A 16,773-nucleotide genomic window follows, 5' to 3' on the forward strand; every position below is an offset into this window, starting at 1 on the left:
AGGCACGTTATCGCCACCTACTGGAGTGGAGTGGAACTATCTTGTAAATAGATGAATCAATCATTTAACGTAAATGTGGGTATACAGAAATAAATACAATCGATAAATCAACACATTTTAAAATAATTCCAGATAAAGAAACCATATACGCCTTGTATCTCGAGAGACAATACTTTGTGGCTTGAGAGTAAAAAAATAAATAATTAACTAGTAAGATCTATCAATAAATATTTCTAAAAATATGTATGGGAATAGAGTAATCAAAAAACAAACTGTAATCACTATAACGACAACACATCAGTTGAAAAGTCACAGCCTAAAAGCTGTTTCCCCGAGATACAGATATAGGATTATTTTCCCCTCCCCAATTCAAACCTTAACCATTAGTGGGGAAAATGCTAAACTGACCCAAGATCAGAATCTAAGCCTAGGGGCAACTTCACCCTACCCCAGCCTAAACAGCAGCTACTGTCTAAATATTCATCAAAGTAAAGGCATTTGGCCATGAGATTTGTGGAGAAGCAGGTATTGTATACACTATGTTGGGACCAATCAATGAATATACATTTATTTAGGACATGTCATTGGCATAACCTCTGACTGAACAGTCTATTATGTAATTCATTCATTCCTCTATCTTTGTTAGGGCCACAATAAAAACGGTGTTTTGGCTTTTGATACAGTACCAACTACTCAAAGGATTGGTTGCACAATGGAATCATAGTTTGGTTCAGTGTTTTATTGACAAATGACCAAAATATAAATTCTCACAACTATCTCTACTAGTGTTTACAACATTCTTCAGAGTATGCCCAGGCAGCATCAGATGAATTCAGTCAAACTTTGTCCTCAATGATTACTTGTCATGGAATGTTAAAAAAATGTAGTTATTTAAGAGAAACATACAAGTATATGTTCTGGTGCGCTTTCAGCAGGATGCAACGTTTTGGAACATTCTGATAAAAGTAGGCAATGTAGAACAAACATGCCTGTCTGACATGTAGAATAAGGACTCATGTCGGCTCTATTCATTGCATCGACAATGTTTGGGTGCTGAACATGGACTTGTTTTCAACATGAAAATGACAAGGGGACTGAGAATGTGTTACGAGCTGTGTTCTTTAGATATTACACATTCGAAAAGCCACACGGAATCTTTGGAATAAACTCCTTTTATACAAATATCAAAATAATAAATAGGACAGATGTTTTAATAATCTCCAAGACCATGGTGCATTGCATACTGTATTAGGAGTGTATTTAGAAATGAAGGGCACTTTACAAATAAAGTTATTCTTATTGCCTCATACTGTATGTAGGAGTGTCTTGATTCAACAAAACAAGTTATTATAATACTAAAACAGTACATTTGTCTCACAAAAGTTTCAAATGAAAGGGGTTTCAAGAGAAAAGGTCTCCCGCAACGCCCACTTGGATTTGGCTAATGGAGTTTTCCTGAATTAACAAACGTTCAGTAAAGGCACCATAGAAACAACAGCTGACACCTGGAAATGGCAGCACATTGCCATTGGCACTCAGGGGTCCACAAATGACACTGCGATGTATCGAGTGCCTGCAGTGGTTCGCAGGCCCTCGTGATAGTGGGTGAGCCGTCCAGGGTGCATGAGGGCCCAGCCTTTGCGGGGTGCCTCGACGGAGCAGTTATACCGTATGAACCTGCATCCCCCACCCTTCAATGGGAAAGCAAACAGAGATGAAGTCAGGAAAGGTATATCCAGCCAGGAGATTCACACATGCTTCACATTCTATACATAGAGAAACGTCAACTTGTCTAAGACTCAAGGTCATACTGCACAGGAGAACACTGAAGGCTTTCATCATAGGTACATAACTATGTGCAAATAACACATTGTGAACAGTGGAGAAACAGTAACTGTGCGGAAAGCACTTTCTTCTCAAAACAAACCAGATTATGCACCTATTCTTGTCCAAGTTCGAAAGATGCAGGGTAATGACACGGATGCAATACAACACATCTTCAAAAGCCTTTCAAATGATGGTTGGGGTTTTTTTACGTGCAAAGGAGAAAGAATGAGTCACCAAAATGATTCTGATGAAAGCAATCTGGGGTGAGTTTCCCAGAAACATAATTAGCAATAAGATCATCTTAAATCCATTGGTGGGCAATGGAGGAACGAGTATCTTAGTGCTAAAGACGGTCTTGATGTTTCTGGGAAACTCACCCTGGGATAATTGTATTCATAGAAACAAACAGTGATGAAAACATACAAAGCAACTAGTGGTCTGCATGCTTAGAACATTTCAGAAGACATACTGTACATTCATACACTTGCATTCCTACTTGAAATAAGTTGATTGGCAAACTTGATTGCAACATTTCAGGAAAACACACAACTTCACTGATCTTTCTGTTCCAATTTCACACTAAATGACCGTATACAGTAGTCGGGTTATCCTAACCAATTGTAATAGATGTTAATAATAGTGGGGCGCAGGGTTTTAATTACAGAGGTGCCTGAGGGTATAACAAATCAGGGCGCATCCATAAGTGTTACAAATATTACCATGGGGGTAGCCCTACAAGTGTTCACATATCAAAGTTGGTCCAACCCAGTCTTTAGAGGCCAACTCCCCAAGTCAATGTGTAAATCATCACACAAACACACTCACCTGGTAATCAAGCACTTTTTGATTGAGTGCAATATTTATAGTAAATGTGGACGCGTCATGGTGTGGCCTTAAAAAGGGCTGCTCGTCTGGCTTATATCTAACTACAAACGCCAAGTCAAACTGAGCCTGCAAAGAGAGAGACAGACAGAAAATACCAGAGTGATGCAAAGAGTCATGCAGCATTCACAAACGAGCCGGGAGGGCTGCCGGGACAGGCCGCATGCCCCTTGACCTCCTGGTTGAAACCTCAGCTAAGAAAAAGAAAGAGCTCCCTGATTCCAGCATACATTCCCAGAGAAGAGACAGGAAAGAGGACAAAACACCTGCATCCTGTCCTCAAACAAGGGCTTAAGGGGTATTTGTCTAGGTTACCTGCCAGTTTAGTGTGTCTTACTGGACTGGACCCCTAATACTCATTTACCTCATAGTCAATTTCTTTGCTGTTGAGAGCTACATTAATAGTGAAAGTAGATGCATCGTGGTGCGGGGTGAGCAGGGGCTGCTCGTCAGGTTTGTACCTCACTACGAAGTTGAGGTAAGAGATACACTGATAAGAGAAGAGACGCATGTCAAGGTCAACATGGTAGCACAGAGGGACCCTGTTCTATACATAAGATTCTATTCAAAATATATATTTGCAATATAATTAAACACGTCTGTTGCATTTGAATTAAATGAATGATGAATTGTATAAATGTAGACTATTCTACTGTAAATCCTGCAGCATACAGTATAATTCTACATTTTGAAAACATAAATAAGAATATTAATATTGTTAACCTGTGAACAAAGTAATATTCAAAAGTTAATCAAAATAACAGGAGAGGTGTGCATTTAAACATATTTAGATGTAAGTCGCTCTGGATAAGAGCGTCTGCTAAATGACTTAAATGTAATGTAAATAACTCTACTTGGCTAAATCAACGGATATCAGGCCACAAGGTGGCGATAGGTAACAGAACGGTGCACAAATTTGCAGAAATATTTACATTTTGTGGGACTTACTAAAGCAAGAACCACGATGTACCATTATAACCACACAAACAACCCCCCAGCTGAAAGTGGAATGTAAAATAAAACTTTCCTGATCATTTATGCATTCTCTATTGTTCTCCACGTTGTAATGATATAATTCAGGAGTTCAAAATCCATGAAAAATGTGTAGAGTAATGAAAATATGAATTTCTGTTGAGCTGCACATAAATCCATCTAAAATGAGTACAAATGTGTGTTGATGTTTTTTTAAACATACCTTGGTGTAGTATCCAGGATACATTGTCTCTGTGATTGGGGCTATGTAATCCAACAGAAGCTTCTGCCACTCTTTCTCATAATTGATTTGAGTCATGTGGATATCAATGGTGGGGACATTCTCATAGCCACCCTGGATCCTTGTGTCCTTCAGTAAATAAGAACATATAAAAACATGATACAATGCTCAAGTTACTACATTTACAGGTTTGTTAGGTAAGATAATAATTGTAGGCTACATTGGTTTAGGAGTATAAATACATACCGTATTTCGGCCACCTGACCACTGTCCAAAGTTTTCCATTTCTTGAACAATGTGGTCACATCCGATATCAGAGAATAGCGGGAACCAGTATACATCAGGGCAAGGCTGGAAGGGAGCAAAAAAAAAATGTACAATTGAGTGACCTTGCATTTTCAAAGAGTAGTAGATAGGCATGGAATTTCTACTCTCTCCATAAACAGTCAATTCTATAAATATTTTGAGCATGCAGTTTGTGGTCTTCATTTGTAGCCAACTGGACTTTGACCACCAGGAAATAGTCTTCTGTAGCTAAGTTGGTAGAGCATGACGCTTGAAATAGTGCGTTAGATTTCCGAGGCCACCCGTACGTAAAATGTATGCACACATGATTTGTAAGTCGCTTAGGATAAAAGGGTCTGCTACATGGTATATATTATTATATATTAAGAAACTTCGGTTGTCACCTTTATTAGCCATTATCATCATTTTATATAGAGCAATAGGCAATGTCAGTGATCTTGAGTGAGCATTGAAATATTATACTTTGATAGAAAAACAAGTACTCACTGTTTCAATCAGTTTGTCTCTCATTATCTTTGTGTAGTTCTCATGGATGTAACGCTCCTCCCAATCCTGAGGAAAATGAAGAATATACAGTGAGTGTACAAAACATTAGAACACCTGCTCTTTCCATGACACGGACTCACCAGCTGAAACCAGGTGAAAGCTAAACTGAAAGCGCGAACCACCGCATTTAACCATGGCAAGGTGACTGGGAATATAGCAGAATACCAATAGTGTAGTTATTCCCTCCGTAAGGCAATCAAACAGGCAAAACACAGACGTCTTGCTTCTGGACAAGCTAAACATCTTCTTCGCCCTCTTTGAGGATAACACAGTGCCAACGCAGCCAGCTAGCAAGGACTGTGGGCTCTCCTCCGTGGCCGACGTGAGTAAGACATTTAAGCGTGTTAATCCGGCCCAGACGGCATCCCTAGCCACGTCATCAGAGCATGTGCAGACCAGCTGGCTGGAATGTTTACAGACATATTCAATCTCACCCTATCCCAGCATTCAACACCATAGTACCCTCCAAGCTCATCATTAAGCTCAGGTCCATGGGTCTGAACCCCGCCCTGTGCAACTGGGTCCTGGACTTCCTGATGGGTCGCCCCCCAAGTGGTGAAGGTAGGAAACATCTCCACTACGCTGGTCCTCAACACTGGGGCCCCACAAGGTTGCGTGCTCACCCCCCCCTGTACTCCCTGTTCACCCACAACTGCAGGCCACACACATCTCCTACTCAATCATCAAGTTTGCAGACGACACTACAGTGGTAGGCTTGATTACCAACAATGACGAGACAGCCTACAGGGAGGAGGTGAGGCCCCTCGAAGTGTGGTGTCAGGAAAATAACCTCTTACTCAATGTCAACAAAACAAAGGAGCCGATCGTGGACTTCAGGAAACAGCAGAAGAAGTACCCCCTATCCACATTGATGGGACCGCAGTGGAGAAGGTGGAAAGTGTGGAGTTCCTCGGCGTACACATCACTGATGATCTGAAATGGTCCACCCACACAGACAGTGTGGTGAAGAAAGGTTGGCTTGGCCCCTAAAACCCTCAAACTTTTACAGATGCACAATTGAGAGCATCCTGTCGGGCTGTATCACTGCCATGTACGGCAACTACACCGCCCGCAACCGCAGTGCTCTCCAGAAGGTAGTGAGGTCTGCCCAATGCATCACTGGGGGCAAACTACCTGCCCTCCAGGACACCTACAGCACCCGATGTTACAGGAAGGCCAAAAAGATCATTAAGGACATCAACCACGCGAGCCACGGCCTGTTCACCCCACTATCATCCAGAAGGCGAGGTCAGTACAGGTGCATCAAAGCTGGGACCGAGACTGAAAAACAGCTTCTATCTCAAGGCGATCAGACTGGAGTCAGCATGGGCCAGCATCCCTGTGGAACGCTTTCGACACCTTGTAGAGCCCATGCCTCAACGAATTGGAGCTGTTCTGAGGGCAAAAGGGGGTGCAACTAAATATTAGGAAGGTGCTCCTAATGTTTGGTATACTCAGTGTAGAGATGCATTACTATATTTATTGTGATTAGACAAGTTAACACATGAACAGATACAAAGTGTCTACATAAGCAGATTTATATAAGACAATGGCATTCTTACTGTTGCAAAGCACTGCAGAAAATACACACACTTGCATGTAATGACATGCAATAAGCCCTTCTTCAGCTGAAGTGCTGCAATTAGTCTTCAAACTAATTCAAAGTTGTGAGGTATATGATGCTGTCTAGGCCTGAATTGAGTCAAGGGGAGCCTTTATTTTTTTTCCCCCCAATGACTACTTGACAACCCAATTCTCACCTTAGGGTTTTCAAAGATCTGCCACAAATCGTTGTGGAGATGGCTCATCTGGTAGTTTTCTGTCGACAGCATCCGCCCAAAGGTGTGCATATTCGTAACATACATGAAGACTCCCTGAGAAATTGAAGCAAAGGGCGTTAAAACTTTTTTTAAATCATTTAGTTTGAAGCTATAATTTTAAAATATTTGCTACCTGGCCTAAGTTTTGGGACTTCTACGGGTTCGACGCTGTTTGGGTGTCTCACTTCTAATCAGAGTTTTGTAATCTTTTGAAACCTAAGCACCCGTGACTAATACTGGACAGTGAAGGACTGAGAGCAAGACGAGACTTCAGAATAAATTACGATGGAATCCTACATGCCATTGCCTGCCGGTGCCCCCTTGAGCAAGGCACTTAATTCCTCAAATTTTTCCAAAGGGTGCTGCTGACCCATTGCTTTATGTTGTGAGCATAAAGACACATTTAAGTTCTCTGCAAGGTAATGGACAGTAAAGTATTCTTACATTTTTTGTTTAATTTTATATTTTACCCCTTTTTCTGCCCAATTTCGTGGTATCCAATTGGTAGTTACAGTCTTGTCTCATCGCTGCAACTCCCGTATGGACTCGGGTGAGGAGAAGGTCGAGAGCCGTGCGTCCTCTGAAACCCAACCAAGCCGCACTGCTTCTTGACACAATTCCCACTTAACCTGGATGCCAGCCGCACCAATGTGTAGGAGGAAACACAGTGTCAGCGTGCACTGCGCCCGGCCCACCACAGGAGTCGCTAGTGCGCGATGGGACAAGGACATCCCTGCTGGCCAAACCCTCCCCTAACCCGGACGACGCTGGGCCAATTGTGTGCCGCCCCATGGGTCTCCCAGTCGCGGCTGGCTGCCACAGAACCTGGATTCGAACCCAGAATCTCTAGCGGCACAGCTAGCACTGCGATGCAGTGCCTTAGACCACTGCGCCACTTGGAGGCCTGTCATGCATTATTTTATGCCCAAAATGAAATGGAGAATTTGTCCATAGCTTTCCAACACTGACTTTGTTTCTGGCGTTGTGACAGAAGGCCATGTCGAGGTCCAGAGTGCCCGAGCTGAAGAGGTCGTTGTTGGAGAGCTCCTCGTGAAGGAGGCTGGCCTTCACCAGGTACACCTTGGTCAGGTAGGGGACATTCCACACACCACTGTAGTGACAATAAACTATATTTAGAACAGGCTTCCCATACATTGTGCTGGAAGCGCTCTCTAAAACAAGACTATGATACTGGCATGGAAGCTGTAGTAGTGTTGCCGAGTTTAGCAAAATATGATCCTACAGCAGGAAACAAGCATTTCTGCCCCCCGGGGAGAGTCATAACAAAAACCCATCAGACCTCAGCTCTCTATAAAATAACATTGTTCCATAATGACCATATTGGTATAATCAGTTATGGGAAATAATGTGTGTGTGACTTACACTCTGCGTCCTTGCACAATGTCCACATAGTCCTCCGACCTAGCGTAGTAACCATCAGCACTGAGTGCTCCCCAGAAGTTGGTCCACAGGCGGCCTTCTCGGGTTATCATGGGTGCAATTATAGGCCTGAAGGGTGACATGGGATGATTAATCACGTCCCACTGAAAACCAGCTGAGCTTTGAAAGTGTATCCACCCAAATACACATGTGTGTGTGTGTGTGTGTGTCCAGTATTTTTAGGAGAGCAGTTATTGCATGCGTCATCAGAGATCGGGAATCTGGTCAGGCATAATCGACAGGCTCATTTTTATTGCCGCTTACTCATTTTGCTCGATGAGAATCTTTAGGGTGTCCTTGTTCTTCAGAACCACTTCGATATCCATGCTGAAGAAATACTCACAGTCCTTGTCCTGTCGACACATATCACTGGGAACCAAAAAATAGGAAACATAGTAAACACACATTTATGGGGCAGTCCCAAACCTAACATTTTTTTTTCTTCATTGGGGATTCGAACCCAGATTGATACAGTGCATGTATGCGCTGAAGGCAGCGGCCCTAATCAGTAAACTACCCCATGTCACATGCTGAACATATTTGAAAAACATGGGAATAATGTCAAGCTAGGTTGTATGTGCACATCCAAAGCTAGTGTGAGAGAGAAAGCCAAGGTGAACTCACAGGCCGAGGTTGCGGGAAGCCACCCTGTCCATGTTCTCCTCAGGCCCGATGACCTTTACATCCTGGTACTCTTTCCCATGGTCCTTCAGGAAAGAGCTGACCGCTACCTCGTGGTGCTGCTCCTGTAAGAGGACATTGTGGGACAGTAGCAAAGACAAGAGTTGTTGTGCTTCTGTAACAGTCTTGGTCACATTCACACATAGGAAAAATAAAGAGTTACAATGAGAGCATTACAGCCCACCAGATGCTTGAGGTTGATATTAAACAAAGCCATTGAGCTACAATGTGGGATATGGTAATCTGTTCAATGAATTCTGTCATATCAATTCTTGATAAATATGGCTACCTCGCTCTCCAACCAAGGTGTATGAATTGAGGAGCAAAACTGAAGTAGAGATTCAGCAACTCTTGATGGAAATTAGAAGTGAATAGAAACGTTTTTTTTTTTTTAATGAAAGGAAAACCAGCGCGTTCCAGCTTTCGGCCTTCTTCAGGGTTTTCCCAAACTTCTATTGTCCACTAAGAGTTGCTGAATCTCCTCTCTACTTCAATTCTGGCAGACTAGAACTTATGAAAGCATCAACTTTTAACAACAAATTTCAAGTGTTGTAATACGACTTTGATTCATGTCAACATATCTCATGCACGGACCCTGAAGTTAAGTCGGTTGACCCTTGACTGGTACTTGCACAGATCCGACACATTCCTCGTCATTGTTGTACTATCCACAGAGGCATGTGAGCACATGTGTGGATTGGCAACAATTCGGAGGGAGAAATGCACAAGAGGTTACTGGGTGTAACTAACACGGTGTTCCATTCATACAAGACCAAACGGTTACTCAAATCAAAAGGGAAAATATTTAATTATACACATTTATTAAAGGGATACTTGCATCTACTTACAATGATCTACTTCCCCAGAGCCTGATGAACTCGTGGATACAATTTGTATTTCTCTGCGTGCAGTTTGAAGGAAGTTGGTAAGTAGCGATAGCGCCATGACTAGAAGTCTATGGTAACAGCTAGCTGCGCTAACAATCAATAAACTACCTGTATACTGGATGCAGAGACATCAAAATGGTATCCATGGGTTCACCTGACTCTGGGGAAGTAGATAAAAGGCCTCATTGACAAAACCCCCAAAGTATCCCTTTAAATGTTAGATGGATGGTACTATGTAATAAAATATGTTTCTCTCACCTGGTTGTAGATGAAGAGTTTGAGTCGGTTCTTTGGGTATTCCAGTTTGAGCAAGGTCTCAAAGAACACACTGACAAAGGGGGTGGGCTGCTGAATGAAGATTCCAATAACCACCAGTGGGTATTCGCTCTCCTGTACGGTATTAAAAATAATCATGTAATGACATTGTCATGTACATTGCAGTCGACTTGAAAACCTTGCATATAAAAATCAAATGCCTTTTCATCCAATCCCCCCCAGAGAATCTTGTCACCCAACTTGCAATCACGCTCCATTGGCACACACCACAGGTGACCATTAATCGCACCGGTATACATTGCGTGTCGGCCGTGCGTGTTGTTTCCGACGCAGTTGTATTACAATTCATCGTAAGAGTGTATTCTCACTACGAGAGCTACATTAGAGGTTTAGAGAAAATAACCTCGGCTAGACCTTTTAGTGGAATGTAAACTTGTCACTTCTCCTACGGAGGTTGCAGGCTATCTGAGCAGTCAACAGTAAACAGAATGGTCTCTTCAAGCGAAATGCTCCTACAGTAAATATCGAAATGGCAGAGCAATGCTTTTGAAACAGCTGAAATGTGTTCCTTATATTTAAGACTTTTTTTTTTACCTGAAATATAATGAGTGTACGGATAAGAAAATAAACCCTTTAATACTCTGCACACGGTTGTGAATTGTTGCATTATACAAGATAGTGTAATATGCTTAAGATGAAAAGTTGGTTAAGATGAAGTTGCTTGCATAGTTGAATAATTTGTTAAAAGGATGCTTACTGGCTGGTGGCTATACTGGGATATTTACGGTAAATTTAAGCTGCGAAGCAAGAATGTCCATCGCCAATCCACCGAACCTTCTATAGGCACGTGAAATTCCGTTGCTCATGTCAATTGAAAAGTGTATGTACATATTAGGTCAATTGAAATTTCATCACGATACCTCTGCTACAACTCTCTTCAATGAGAATACGCCCTAAGAGTGTATTACCAGAATACTTCACATAAACAGACAGGCAACCCACCTTGAGTCCTGAGAGTGGCCGCAGGTCCTCAAGACACACACTGCATCCCGTCTCAAACGTCCACACTGTGGGGATGTAGTTGCTCAAGTAGTTGATCTGGAGCTTAAACAAGAAACATTTATTTTATTTTTACCACTTCCTGATACTGTTTATCTACCTTTTTCCAAATATTTGGATGATTTTTCTGGTCTTACATTTACATTCTATTTATTGTGTCTGAATTTCAATGGTCAATAGAATTACAATGGTCAATAGGGGTCAAAGGGTCAAAAGTTGGAAGGTTACCTTGGTGGGCCCGTTGCCATGAATAACGACGGGTAATGTATCATACAACACATTTCTGGCCCGCACTTGCCCGTCCTCAAACTTCAACACCACCTCATCTAGGCGCAAACACACAAACCGTAACATCAGTACCAGTCCTGCGACAAAATGACTGGAACGAATTGCAAAAATCACTGAAGCTGGAGACTTATATCTCCCTCTCTAACTTTAAGCATCAGCCGTCAGAGCAGCTTACCGATCACTGTACCTGTACACAGCCCATCTGTAAATAGCCCACCCAACTACCTCATCCCCATATTGTTATTTTTTATTTTGCTCTTTTGCACCCCAGTAACTCTACTTGCACATCATCATCTGCACATCTATCACTCCAGTGTTAATGCTAAATTGTAATTACTTCGCCACTATGGCCTATTTATTACCTTACCTCCCTAATCTTACTACATTTGCACACACTGTACATAGATTTTTATATTGTGTTATTGACTGTATGTTTGTTTATCCCATGTGTAACTCTGTGTTGTTTTTGTCACACTGCTTTGCTGTATCTTGGCCAGGTCGCAGTTGTAAATGAGAACTTGTTCTCAACTGGCCTACCTGGTTAAATAAAGGTGAAATTTTAAAAAAATAAACGTGTACATGCCACTGCAACCAATTTTCCCCATGGGGACAATAAAGTCAGTAAAGCCTGCCAATTGTTGGCCGGCCACGTGTCTTCCAAGAGAGACTTGAAGCATGCCACTCAGTGGCTAATCAATCCACAGTACTGAAACATACAATACACTCAGGACATCATGTATTGGAGATGGATTTCATTACACAGTAATTCAACAGATTTTGTTACAAAACTAACAAACTCTGTATTTAATGTGTTCAGGGCTCACTTATAAACAATGCCTAGGTCTCAATGTAATTTACCTGTGTAAATTAAGGTTAAAAATAAAACACTTTTCCAAAGCTGACCTGCACCAAAAAAACATGTAGCAACTGTGAGGCGTTGCAGTTGAAACCGGCAAACCACCAGAGACGTCACCACTCACTACAGTTTGCGAATGATTGCATGTCTCTCTCTGGGAAGCTGGGTTCTACAACGATGCTGTGACAATTTCAGCTCTCTCCTTTTCACCTCAAGTAGGTTTCAAGACATGAACACAAACAAGCATGATCTTCCTGTCCCTCTCAAGAAGCTGACTATTATAGGGAAGTCTATAGCTATTAACAGGAAGCCGTTGCTGTGGAGTTGGTAGGATGTAGCGTTTACTCAGCACGCCCACCTAACTGCAGCTGCTTAAAAAGTTTATACACATCCAGCCCTGTGCTTTGGGAGCATCTGGAAAAAGCATGGAGGAGCTGTGCCCGACCCCTCCCCCTTCCCTCTCTGGTCTACGTGAGCTCAGACACATCCCTCTCTCACAGCAAACTCATAAATTCCTAACGCAGGCTCAGCCTCAGCCAGCGGCATACAGGAAAAAGAGAGGGCGGGGAAGAGGAGAAGAGAAAGAGAGTAAAAGAGAGGGAAGAAAGGCTCAAAGCAGTCTGTCGGCTGAACCAGAAAGCCTAAGGATATGACAACCTGCATCACACTCATACACCTTCATCAAAGCCTCAATCAGCCAATCACGACTAACACAGTCAGGAAGTGAAACCAGAGGGAGGTCGCACTTTCCTCTTTTCTTCTCCAAGCATTTCTTTACAGAACGGGGAAAAGTGTAAACTGAAACAGCCGTTTTGATGTCCCAGGAGGGGGGAGGATCAACAATTTAAAAGCTGATGTCAGTAGCTTTCAGTGGTGCAGTGACCTTTTCATTCGAAAATGTTGAAGTACATGTGTATACTTGCTGGCTAGAGGTGAAGTGGGAGACAATGGCGAGACATGCTCTAAGAGATAAAGAGATGTGTAATTTGTTAAAAACTCACCAAGGGATCCATGAAGATTATGAAACATTCGGCATCTGTTGTCCAGTGTTATATTGATGGATTTCTAGAGAGAAAAAACATATCACTTATTATGAAAAGAAAAACAGCATGAGGAAACATACTGCATAGATATAATGTTACAGTATAATACACATACAGTACTCATACCAAGAAGAAATGCATAGATAGTAAAGTGCTAAGGTAGTTCTGAGAGAGACCACTTAAAGAACCATAACAAGATCAGTATAGAGGTAGATTCCTACTCTTTTCTCTGGGTTGATATAAATCTTGGTGAAGAAAAGTTGATCACTGTCACTGTCCTCCCCTGTCCAGTCAGCAACCATCTCTTTGAGGTTAGGAACATAGCCAATGAATCCTAGGGACAAAGATAGAACGTGTGAACGATACGGGTTCTACCCCAAGCCATAAGACTCCTGAACAGCTAATCAAATGTCTACCCAGACTATTTGCATTGTCCTCCCCCCTCTCTTTTACACTGTTGCTACCCTCTGTTTATTATCTATGCATAGTCACTTTAACTCTGCCTACATGTACATATTACCTCAACTAACCGGTGTCCCCGCACATTGACGCTGTAGCGGTACTCAGTGTATATAGCCTCGCTAATGTTATTTTACTGCTGCTTTTTAATGATTTGTTATTTACATTTTTTACTCAACACTTATTTTTCTTAAAACTGCATTGTTAGTTAAGGGCTTGTGCGTTCTACACCAGTTGTATTCGGCACATGTGACAAATAAAAGTTGATTTGATATGACAAAGACAAAGCAGTTTGAACAGTAGAACCGGAATTTCAAAAACAAATGGTCAATGTAATAGAGGTCCAATTCATGTGATTTCATATTCATGTTTGGACTTCGGTCGCTCTTGTTTTCAGCAGCTGACTTAAACATTAAGATTATAAAACTGCCATTCACAGTCTCAAACCTTAGTGGATAAACTGTCAGGTGAATTCATGCCTAGTTCATATGTCTTAGGCCCAATGTCCTCCTTTCTATAAAAATGACTGAGTCAACTTCTAACTGGACTGTTGCATGTCAACGTTTAAAAAGCAAAACTGTGTTTGTTAGTATTAGTGTTTAACTGACAACAACTTGCTGTTGACAGTTAACAAAATGGCTGCCTTCCATTGCTAGGTGATCAAGAGGCGTGTGTTTACATACCCCCTGAGCCCAAGAACCTCTTTCCCTCTCGGAAGTGGGGGTGCTTGTCCTCCAAGTGTCTGTCGGGCCAGATGAGGGTCTCTGCAGAGAAGACCACCTTGTGTCTTGTCTGCTGGAACTTCTTCAGCAGCTCTTTGGGACCGGAGGCGAAGACAACATCATAGCTGGTCAGAGTGAGAGAAAAGAGAACCTTTATGAGCCTCATTGTTCAGGGGGGGATTTATTAGGATCCCCATTAGCCGACGCCAATGGCGACAGCTAGTCTTCCTGGGGTGTGACACATAACGAAAAAGACATTACAGACTAAATACTTTACAATTGACATACATTTAAAAACATTAACATTTAGTGTGTGTGTGTGTGTGTGTGCATCTATCAGTTACACATACATGTCAGTACATACACACAAGTAGGTCACATGGGGAAGAGGCTATGTGGTGTTGCTTTATTTGTTTTTTGAAACCAAGTTTGCTGTTCACTTCCCCTATATGAGATGGAAGGAAGTTCCATGCAATCATGGCTCTGTATAATACTGTACATTTTCTTGAATTTGTTTTGGACCTTGGGACTGCGAAAAGACTCCTGGTGGCATGTCTGGTGGGGTAAGACCAGTGCTGAACCAGTCGTTGGGCAAGCTGAATTTTGATGTACACTGAATTTTGTGTGTGAATATATTCAATAATATATTCAATAATGCTGGTAAGAGTGAAGGCAGATTGAAGGCTACCTGTCAATGAAGAGGACAACCTTGTCTTCCTCCATCTCCTGCAAACCAGCTTTAAGAAGGCGCACTTTCTGACCCCCTCCTGGCTCGGTCATATAGTCCCCACCTTTCCATGGCTCCCCTCTGCCAAGCACCTTCAAACCCAAAGAGAACAACTGCAAAACACATTCTCCACAACAAAAAGATATATGCCTTCTTCTAAAAGGCTTGTTTCCTCACAAAGGTATTGATCTTTTCCAGAGGGAGAGAGTGAATGGTTGCCAGTCATTGTCTGGACACAAATGTTGGATCAGTTTTATCTTGTCAGAACTTTCCATACCTTGATAGTGTAGTTAAAGTGTCGGGCAGACCGCATGAAACGCCTGAAGCCATCTGTCTCTTTGGTCGCAACAGTCACAACTAAAAGGTTGCCTGAAAGAAATGTAAAACAATGGAAGTATGTAATTGATGCGAGAATTGGCCCGTGTAGTGTGTGTGCAGTGTAAAATCACATAAAACTTGAAGTAAACAGTCTGTACCAACCATGCTCAATTGGATAATATATCCAGAGGTGGTCTCTGAGAATGTATAGATGTGTCTACTTGACCATTGAAATGTTCCCCTTCTCTCTTATGATAGCATGCTGTATGTCATTAGTGTATGTTTAATGAGTGTTTTCTTAAAACTGTGAAGTGATACTTTCCATCAATCTCTATCAATAAAGAAAATATTTCCAGCACACATGCAATGTTGATTTATAGCTCAGTAAACATTATGCTAAACTGAAGTAGAAATCAACATTAGTATGTGTACAGTAGCTAAAAATTCCTACAAGAAAAAAAATATTAAACTAGGCTAAAAGTAAGTCACCTAATGTTAACTGATCTCTGCCACTTGCGCATAACATACTTCAACCCCTGATGAAATCCATAATATGCTATCAAGCATTGTAGGCCTATATTGCATCTTTCTTGACATGTATTTGTTTTCAATAGAACATTAGGCACAAGTATAAAATTAAATCAGACACGATCCAGTCCACGTCAGCGGCATGGAACTCTCGAGAACACCCGGTGGAACTTTGTATCTGCAATGCAATTGCTTTTTATCAGTCCGAGAGAGTTACATGCAAATTACAATGTAATAACGTTTGAATAGCGACTTCCATGACTCCATCTTTATATCTAGCGAGATTGCAAAATACTCAGCAACATTTAAAACGTTGGAATGCAAGTTGAGTTGCTATTTGAGCTGTCCTACCTTCGGATAGTTCTCGCTGTTCTTTACAACGTATCACTGGTAAAACCACAAGCAAGGACATCCAGGCCAATATTAATAAGGAAAAAGCTCTCATTTTCGGGTTAAATCTTCACCAATCCTCAGCCTAACACTTCCTTGGCGATACCATATGATTTTAGTCAAACAGTTGTGTACTTAAAGTGTTTCCAGATTTGATTGACACTTAGTAGACCAATCAGACACAAAAACCCGCCCAACCCAGTAAAATAAGCCCACTTTGGAGAAGCTTGATTAGGTTTTTAGTTGACCCGGTAGGCCAGAACAGCTGCATCAAGTGCACGATTTTTACTGCACCATTAGTCTTTAAAGTGAGACCTCCGCCGACCAGGCACAGGCAAATATGAAAATAAAAGAAATAGGCTAAGCAAAAATATCTACTCAAAATATTCTGTAAAAATAAAACACTATCTTGATGAGATAAGTATTCAACCCCGAGTCAATAATAAATGTTAAGAATCATCTTTGGCAGCCCTTACAGCGGCGAGTCTGTAGGGGCAAGTCACTA

The 16,773-nt window shown here is 41.8% G+C and overlaps 1 protein-coding gene across 3 annotated transcripts; it reads right to left on the reverse strand.

The window, feature by feature from the left end:
* Window positions 1-718: 718 nt before the first annotated feature.
* Window positions 719-16,424, reverse strand: plod1a (procollagen-lysine, 2-oxoglutarate 5-dioxygenase 1a). 3 transcript variants are annotated; one of them, XM_065020663.1, is made up of 20 exons: window positions 16,230-16,424; window positions 15,310-15,401; window positions 14,994-15,124; window positions 14,267-14,430; window positions 13,346-13,458; window positions 13,083-13,146; window positions 11,166-11,263; window positions 10,881-10,982; window positions 9,861-9,992; window positions 8,659-8,780; window positions 8,299-8,403; window positions 7,978-8,103; window positions 7,564-7,705; window positions 6,535-6,648; window positions 4,715-4,780; window positions 4,169-4,273; window positions 3,905-4,051; window positions 3,074-3,199; window positions 2,653-2,778; window positions 719-1,691 (listed from the first exon to the last, which is right to left on the reverse strand). In XM_065020663.1, the coding sequence occupies exons 1-20, from the start codon at window positions 16,321-16,323 to the stop codon at window positions 1,536-1,538; spliced, it is 2,325 nt and encodes a 774-aa protein (XP_064876735.1). In that variant the 5' UTR covers window positions 16,324-16,424; the 3' UTR covers window positions 719-1,535. The 3 variants fall into 3 exon arrangements, with proteins under 3 accessions (XP_064876735.1, XP_029520131.1, XP_029520129.1); XM_029664271.2 differs by lacking the exon at window positions 3,074-3,199; XM_029664269.2 differs by lacking the exon at window positions 2,653-2,778 and having other exon boundaries at window positions 16,230-16,423.
* Between the last annotated feature and the right edge of the window lie 349 nt (window positions 16,425-16,773).

This window comes from Oncorhynchus nerka, linkage group LG7 (assembly GCF_034236695.1).
Source record: "Oncorhynchus nerka isolate Pitt River linkage group LG7, Oner_Uvic_2.0, whole genome shotgun sequence".
In the NCBI taxonomy this organism is placed as follows: Eukaryota; Metazoa; Chordata; class Actinopteri; order Salmoniformes; family Salmonidae; genus Oncorhynchus; species Oncorhynchus nerka.

Bases quoted from the DNA above. Each gene is read 5' to 3' on its own strand.
- plod1a (XM_065020663.1), bottom strand. From the start codon at position 16,323: ATGAGAGCTTTTTCCTTATTAATATTGGCCTGGATGTCCTTGCTTGTG. The intron at 10,983-11,165 runs GTAACCTTCCAA...TTCTTGTTTAAG, and splicing joins ATGGCAACGGGCCCACCAAG to CTCCAGATCAACTACTTGAG. The intron at 1,692-2,652 runs GTGAGTGTGTTT...TTCCCATTGAAG, and splicing joins AAAAAGTGCTTGATTACCAG to GGTGGGGGATGCAGGTTCAT.